The following is an 8,804-nucleotide window of genomic DNA, read 5'->3' as shown; positions in this document are numbered from 1 at the left end:
TGCAGGTGTCATGATGGTAACATGGTGCAGGTGTCATGATGGTAACATGGTGCAAGTGTCATGATGGTAACATGGTGCAGGAATTGTGACTAACTTAACCGTTCAACAACTGTTATGTCTCAACCATTGTCTGATCCTTTTATTGTGTGTTCTTTCAGTGGCCAAACCTGTTTGTGTCCACAACAATACTGAATACACGGTGAGAAGTGACACTTCTTTGAAACTCTGGCAGAATAGAGCAATATTACAATAAATAATTTGTACATTTTGCATGAAATAAACCTAAATATTGATTCCCTAATGAGAACATATAAATGCTTAAAAATGTTCATAAATGCATCATAAATGATCATAAATGTTAAAGATGTAAATGCTTAAGAATTGTAATGCTTGTTTACATTTTTGAATAATGATGTATATATTTCTGAAAGGTTTATAAATGATTTATCAACGCTTATTTATTGAAGTTTTTATAACGTACAGTATTAAATCACCAACATTTATTTTTCTGCTACTTGACAGCTTGGGAGTTTTGGTCGCCCCCTAGTGACCGCTGTGTGAAGTATGAATGCACAAAGACAAACAATCAGTTCATCGTTGTGGAATCCAAATTGGAATGCCCAGTGTTCCGTCCAGAGGACTGTGTCCCTGTAAGTAGATGAGGAAACTGGTTGAATGTGTTTGTTTGAAGTAAAGTAACTATACCTAAATATACTGCTTGCTTCATTTGATAGTAACTTGGAGGTTATATTAAATTTACACCCGAGTAACATATTCATAGATGATCATAGTTTTCCAATATAACATCTACACTGTGTTCTCTAGCTCAATAGACTGTAACTAGTCATATCCAAATTGAGCTGTACACTATTCTTTTTGACAGGGAACTGAGAAAACTGATGCAAATGGATGTTGCACAACCTGTAAGTTAAAACAATATAATGATTCATTTCTAAATATTCATGATTTGTTTTGTATTTTTCGTTTATACATCAGATCTACTCGTCAAACATAACCTCTTATGAACCTGACCTCTTATGAACATAACCTCTTTTGAACATAACCTCTTATGAACCTGACCTCTTATCAACATAAACTCTTATGAACATAACCTCTTATGAACCTGACCTCTTATGAACATAACCTCTTATGAGCCTGACCTCTTATGACACAATAAATCAATGTTGAGTTACTGTAGATGAAACTGAATACAGATGTGATGTACTTTTTCAAGTTGCTAAAAGTCTATGCACTTTACATAGTAAGGGGGAAACTCACCACTTTAAAATGTCCTCCTTAACTCTGTCTACCTCCACAGGCACTTTAATCAGTCACTGTGATGTGAAGAACACCACCACCTACCTTGAGGTGAATAACTGCAGGTCCTCTGTGCCGGTGGAAATCTCAGCCTGCGGGGGATCCTGTGGAACATCTTCTATGTAAGTACAAACTCTAAATAAGAACACACACACACATGCCAAAAAACCCCACAGAAACAAACGCAACATGCATTTGGGTTTTGCAGAAATGTGTATGCGGGGAATTGGATTGAAGGGTAAGATTTCAATGGGAGGTGACCTATGGCAGAATAAATGTGGTACTGTTTCTAACAGTGTTGTGTGTGTGTCCTGTTTGCTAGGTACTCTGCAGAGAAAAACACCCTGATGCACTCCTGCTCCTGCTGTCAAGAGATGTCTACCAGTGAGAGGAAGGTGGAGATGGTCTGCCCTGATGGGAAGAAGATCATGCAGTCCTACATTTACATTGATAAGTGTGGCTGCCATGACTCTGAGTGTGACAAGAAGAACCACTTAGATTAGGCCTTGACGAATGAAGTCTTTTGAAGTGTTCTTATTTACCTGCATGGAATATTCAATAGTTTTATCTAAAGGGAACCAATAGGGTCTGTCTCATTATCATATAGGCTACTTTCATGAACTGCATGTCCTTTCTCTCTACACTATCATAGACATTATGCAAACCTATTAAACTGATGAAGAAGCATGAAGTCATTATCTTTCTTGTTTTATTTCATATTGTCAAGTGCGTCATTGTGTGACTAGGGAAACAGTACACATAGTATTTAATAAAGAACATATTCATTACATAACGGTTACTATTAAAAGGGGCAATCTGCAATTCAAACAATAACAAGGTATCCACCCTGCCAGTGTTTTGGCAAAAAGCTGAAGAATGGGGCTGGAGAAATGTAACCACTCTCAAGTTCATAGACAGGCCATGGATGTAAGAACTGACCGTCCATGATATCAAAATGATAGTTTTAATTACGTTTTGAGGCTATAGAGTTTTTGTTAACAATTATGTTGTTTACCAACAATGGAATAAAACAATCTTATATTTTGGGTTGTGATGGACTACGACAGTTGAACTCAGCTCATTAGGCATTTATAAGTGATATTCTTCAAGAATCAATGGGTATTATCAATATACAAGTACAGAAATATATGTAGCGATCACAGATTAGTCACTGAAATCTGCAACACTGATTACCTATTCTTATTCATTGATGTCAAAATGTCACAAGAACCACACATTTTGTTTAGCCAATTCTATCTCAATGAATGTGTTTGTCATCATGTAGCTAATATTCTGGAATCGAACCCAGGCCTGTAGTGATGCCAGAGCACTGTGATGCTGTGCCATTCGAGAGGCCAATTTTGCATTTCTAACGCATGTTGTGACGTGACTCTCATTAACCTCTCTGCAATATGTAGCCTCCCACTTGACCAAAAGCCAGTGAAAATGCAGAGCGCCAAATTCAAATAAATTACTATAAAAATCCAACTTTCATGAAATCACACATACAATATAGCAAATTAAAGCTACACTTGTTGTGAATCCAGCCAACATGTCAGATTTCAAAAAGGCTTTTCGGCGAAAGCAAACGATGCTAATATCTGAGGATAGCACCATAGTAAACAAGGACAGAAAAGCATATTTGAACCCTGCAGGCGCAACACAAAACGCAGAAATAAAAATATAATTCATGCCTTACCTTTGACAGGCTTATTTTGTTGACACTCCAATATGTCCCATAAACATCACAAATGGTCCTTTTGTTCGATTAATTCCGTCGATATATATCTAAAATGTCAATTTATTTGGCGCGTTTGATCCAGAAACACACTGATTCCAACTTGCGCTACGTGACTACAAAATATCTCAAAAGTTACCTGTAAACTTTGCCAAAACATTTCAAACTACTTTTGTAATGCAACTTTAGGTATTTTTCAACGTAAATAATTGATAAAATTGAAGACGGGATGATCTGTGTTCTATACAGGAGGAAAACAAACTGTAGCTTTCTGGTCACTCGCCTCAAACAGTACGCTTCAAGTGACCCTCGTTCAAGATGGCCGGACTTCTTCATTACACAAAGGAATAACCTCAACCAGTTTCTAAAGACTGTTGACATCCAGTGGATGCGATAAGAACTGCAAGAAGGTCCCTTAGAAATCTGGATTCCCAATGAAATCGTATTGAAAAGAGAGTGACCTCAAAAAAAACAAATCTGAATGGTTTGTCCTCGGGGTTTCGCCTTGCTAAATAAGTTATGTAATACTCACAGACGTGATTCAAACAGTTTTAGAAACTTCAGAGTGTTTACTACCCAAATATACTAATACTATGCATATTTTATCTTCTGGGGATGAGTAGCAGGCAGTTGAATTTGGGCATGCATCCAGACTTGAAAATACTGCCCCCTGTCACCAAGAAGTTAACATAAAACATCAATAATGTTCCAACCGGAGAATTCCTTTGTCCTCAGAAATGCACTGGAACGAGAGGTAACTCTGTCGGGAACACGCGTCATGAGACCAAGGATCTCTGCCAGACCACTGACTCAAAGAGGTCTCATGAGCCCTTCCTTTATAGCAGAATCCTCATTCAAGTTTCTAAAGACGGTTGACATCTAGTGGAAGCCGTATGAAGTGCAACTTTATCCATATCTCAATGTGTATTCGGTAGGCCAAGTTTTGAAAAACTACAAACCTCAGATGTCCCACTTCCTGTTTGGATTGTTCTCAGGTTTTTGCCTGCCATATGAGTTCTGTTTTACTCACGGACATCATTCAAACAGTTTTAGAAACTTCAGAGTGTTTTCTATCCAATACTAATAATAATATGCATATATTAGCATCTGGGACAGAGTAGGAGGCAGTTCACTATGGGCATGCTATTCATCCAAAAGTGAAAATGCTGCCCCCTATCCCAAAAAGGTACAAATAGACAGCCCTAAACCTAATGTGTGTGGAATAATACATTGCCCAATTTGTAAAGGGCCTTTGAAAAGCAGAGACGCTGAAGTGGTTCAGGAAGTGCCACACAAGTGTTATATTCAGCCCTTGGCTGAAGATGAACATTCAGAGAAATACGTGTTCTATGATTTTGAGACAAATCAGCAATCAGGGGTTCATTTGCCTATTTTTGTATTTACCATGACTTTCAAGGGTGAAAAGTGGTCGGCAGAGGGACCCAATTGTGCACTGCTTTTTCTAAAACATTTTAGAAAACCCCAGTACAGAAACTTCACGTTTATAGCGCACAATTCTAGAGCCTATGACTCCTACCTTCTTCTGAACCACTTCATCTAATTTTTCATTCTTGAGTCAAGACATTGCCCTGCTGCAATGGAGGCGTAACAAGAAGTGGGTTCTACCCCCGGGTAATGTAAATGTGTTTCTTGCAGCATTTAGCACGGCCTATGGCCGACTTGAACTGTACGCCCTCATGGAGCAGCTTCAGAGGCGGGTTCTTTACCATGACATAGACTCTGTGGTCTATGTAAGCAAATAGGGTGATTGGAACCCCCCCACTTAGCAACTATCTGGGTGGTTTAACTCGAAGATGGTGACCATATCACAGAATGGTCAGAAAAGGTTTCCTTTTGGGACCACAGGAGGCAATCACATGGTGATTCACAGGAGGCAATCACATCACGTGACAATCACGTGGTGTTGAAAGCCAAAGGCTTGACTCAAAAACTATGAGTGTCAACTTGGAATCAATCACACGCTTGGTCGAGGGGTTCATAAACGGCCGAAATAGTGCCTTGGAGATTTTGAGCTCCTACAAAAAAATTGTTAGGGATAAAAAGGGCTTCCATCTAAGGAATGCCCCACTTACTAAAAGATTCAGGGTAGTCTATAACAAGAGACTGCTTTTGCCTGACGGGACCACATTGCCCTTTGGCTACTGACTTATGCTACAAGCCCCAGTGTGTCTTAAAGCTTAAGATATAATGACTGCTGTAGAAGTTTTTGACCCCCGGTTGCAACTACCATAATCGGCCTTAAATGCAGTCCCCTCAAATAGTGGTAAAACTTGTTTTGTAAAAAGTATTTTAGAGAATTCTGAACCTGTGTTATCTCAAAAGCCTGATAATATTGTGTGGTGTTATTCGTGTTATCAACCTCTGTATGATGAATTGTTGAAGAAAATAAAAATCAAGTTTGTTGAAGGAATACCTGAATCCCTGTCTGATGATGAACTTCTCCCTCCTCATAAAAACAATTTGCTGGTTTTGGACGATATGCTATTTGCAGGTCCTCGAAATTGCACAAGCTTTTACCCAATATATTCATCATAGAAACCTGTCCGTGCTTTACTTGGTGCAGAATGTCTTTCACCAAGGTAAAAATAGCCGCACCATCAGTTTGAACACCAATTACATGGTTTTGTTCAAAAATCCTAGAAACAAACTACAAATTAATACTCTAACTCAGCAGATGTACCCGGAAGGAAATCCTACTTTATGGAAAGCTACGAGGACGCTACCAAAGCGTCATTTTCTTATTTAATCGTGGATTTAAAAGCAAATACTCCAGAACACCTGAGGATACGAACCGGTCTGTTCCCATGGGAGTGGCCGGCTGCGTATATTCCTAAAAAGTAAACGCTATGTCTCTGCGTTTAAAAAGAAACCTGCCCCTCTTGAGAAGCCCAGTTGGGAATACAGCTAAAGAAGGGAAGGCCATCTTGGGTCACTGTTCTTCAGATCTCATATTAGCCCTATGTGAGATTGCTTTGAATCTTCTCAAAGGAGGCATTCCCCTCACCCTGACCCAATTGAAAAAATTAAAGAGACAAAAGACCGCGATTAAACTCTTTGCCAATAAAAGGGCAAGTCTTCAAAAGAAAAGACAGCATACAACAATCTGGCGGTTTTCTTCTTCCTTTCCTAAGTATAGCCGTGCCCTTCATCACCAGCCTTATTGCTGCCAGATGTGGGGGTTGAACACAGAGTTTGATGGCCAATAAAATGTACCTGGTGTTTCAACAAGAGATGGATAGACTTAAAAAAACAAATGCAGGGTCCTGAAAATATCAGACAAACAGCAGAAAATGATTTGGATACGCCCATGAAGGATATTTGAACCGAAAAGGCTGGAACCCCTATGATGAGGTCCAAAAATACACAAACCTATTGCAAAGGTATTTGGCCTTGGTAAACCAAGGTGAGAGAGAGAGACCAACCATTTAACGCTTTCCCTGCCGGACCCTGTAAAAGATGACGAGCCTAGCGAGAGCCAAGCCCCTGTAATGCCTGTACCTGCGATCTTACCGGCTGAAGATCAAATACCTGTTGAAGATAAAGTTATGCATGACATGTTGACACATGTTCCGGCACGTAACAGGAAAAATGTTAGATACATTATGAACAAGATAAAAGACTCAAAGGGGACCGCTACTTGGAATGACAAAGGAGAGTTTATCCTTCAGGGCTCTGTTGTCAGGGGTTCTCATATGCTTGACTTGCTTAAAAGTACCACGGCTGCCCACAAGGTTGCTGATGACAGAAGACCTCCCGGGTGGCGTCAGTTTCTTAAGGCCCTGGCCATCCTCAACATTCCCCTCTTGGTGGGACCCAACTATAAGCTTCGTCTACAGATTCAACCTTTAACACAAAAACTTTCAATGAGCTACAGCCCCCCTAAAGATGCCCCAACAACCCCCCCCCATGAAAGGGATGATGATAACTCATGTACCCCGCTGAACGTCTCCGGACCTTTTCCTAATCCCGATCTCTCTGGGTGGTTAGACTTTTGAATGACTTTTGAATGACTACGATTAAATTCAATCAATTGTATTTGAAAAAATTTATCCATTTAACATTTGTGGCAATTCTTGAAACATTTGACGTGAGCATACGCCTTGATTACACGGTCTTAAAGGACACATATTTGAACACTTTTGATATTTTCTAACGAAACAAGCTACAACGTTATCATTACTTCTTAAATCATCATTATAAAGAGACATAACATCTTCAAAAGAAACTCCCCAGGCTTTTTGGCATAGGTAGAATACACAGTGGTGACCCATGTAGTGGAAAGGTTATCTTGTTTAATGCTGTAGTATATCTTTGATCCATTTTTGGTCAAATATTATTGAATATATTTGGGGAAATGTGAAAAACCGGGGTACATTTTCTTCCCTCTTTCCTCTTCTAATGTCACAGCTAGCCAATGTTCACCCGGCATGTGTTTAGGACGGGTTTTGACAATGAACATGGCCGGCCACTCCGGCCATTTCGCAATAGGTAAGCCAACACTCCATAAAAAAAAATCCAATCAATTTGCTCATGATCCCTTCCAACTCTTGGGTATTCATGTCTTTGCTCCTTAATAATAATCCACTAAGACCTGTCTTCGGGCATTCACTTCCAAGTATGAATCAGAGCATGCATAAACAATCATGCTAACGGTACAGGCTAAAGGTGGACGGACATGCATTTCCAGCCTGAGGTTACCTTGGGACACCACAGACAGATTTCCTGAGATGTAATCATCTGGTGATAAATTGAAAGCATACAATGTGTAACCCTCTGCAAAATAAAATCTGTCTATAGGTAAAGAGAGATCTTTTAGATGCCTCCCGGTAGCCAGAAATAGATTGTAAAATTCTCGCACAGATATATTGTTATTAAATTGCAGTTGGAAAGCCTTAGCAGGGACCTGACGTCCGTCCTGACAGGGAGCTACATACTCTGCATTGAAGTGTTGAAAATTAAATGGGTTTTTATGTAAGCTGCCCGTATTAGAGGCGTGATCAACCAAACCTATAACAATGTATCGGGGTAAAGGGCCTAGAAAAAGGTTTTCTTGACTGCAGATTCTACTGCCCACGGGTATGCTAAAGGTTTTCATGGTAATTCTTTGGAGAAGGTAAAGGGAATTTCCTTTCATCAAAGTCTGTGAGTGACCCAGACGAACTATCAGAGATACAGACAGTTTTTTAATAAAAAGCGTTGCCCCCAACACTTAAACTAAAGTCCCCGTCCTGGGCAGACATTAGGCAACACTAATCCTTAGCCCTTAGCCTAATGTTATTCTTAAATCAACCGGATTTAAGAGTAAACGTTCTTGAAAGAAAATGTCAGAGTGTATAGGCCCTAGCAGATGAAACTCTCGAGATTCGGCACAGTAGCGAGTGCGTGCCTCCAGTTCTTTGTTTTCACCGGTGGAAGGGTCTGTCGATATCCTTTTGCAATAAATATCATGGTCCTTAACTTTGATATTATACCAACTATGGGGGTGTGTAATCTCGCTGAGACCTACTTCCCAGGCCTCTGATAACTCTATAGGCTTTGGAAAATTGGTTGTATAATTCGATCTCTGATTATTACAATATATATGTGCAGACGCATTACTAGTCAGGTAGAAGCCGCTGTGTTCCATGATGCACTCCTGTGTACACGCAAATGATGGTGTATTTATCATGCATGAGGGTTTAAGTTAACCCCTGATGCCTCCACCACATCGTGCTCTAATACCCAACTG

At 39.9% G+C, this 8,804-nt stretch overlaps 1 protein-coding gene across 1 annotated transcript; it reads left to right on the top strand.

Annotated features, from left to right (window-relative positions):
• Positions 1-522: 522 nt before the first annotated feature.
• Positions 523-2,008, top strand: LOC121842305 (intestinal mucin-like protein; the record flags this gene model as incomplete). Its single annotated transcript, XM_042312327.1, has 4 exons — positions 523-650; positions 884-923; positions 1,319-1,439; positions 1,640-2,008. Coding segments are annotated over 4 exons (470 nt in total), but the record flags the coding sequence as incomplete, so codon positions are not given.
• Positions 2,009-8,804: the final 6,796 nt, after the last annotated feature.

The sequence above is a fragment of the Oncorhynchus tshawytscha genome, unplaced genomic scaffold (genome assembly GCF_018296145.1).
Source record: "Oncorhynchus tshawytscha isolate Ot180627B unplaced genomic scaffold, Otsh_v2.0 Un_contig_6574_pilon_pilon, whole genome shotgun sequence".
Taxonomy (NCBI): domain Eukaryota; kingdom Metazoa; phylum Chordata; class Actinopteri; order Salmoniformes; family Salmonidae; genus Oncorhynchus; species Oncorhynchus tshawytscha.
The sequence above is the reverse complement of the archived record's forward strand: the minus strand, read 5'-3'. Positions and strand labels throughout refer to the sequence as shown.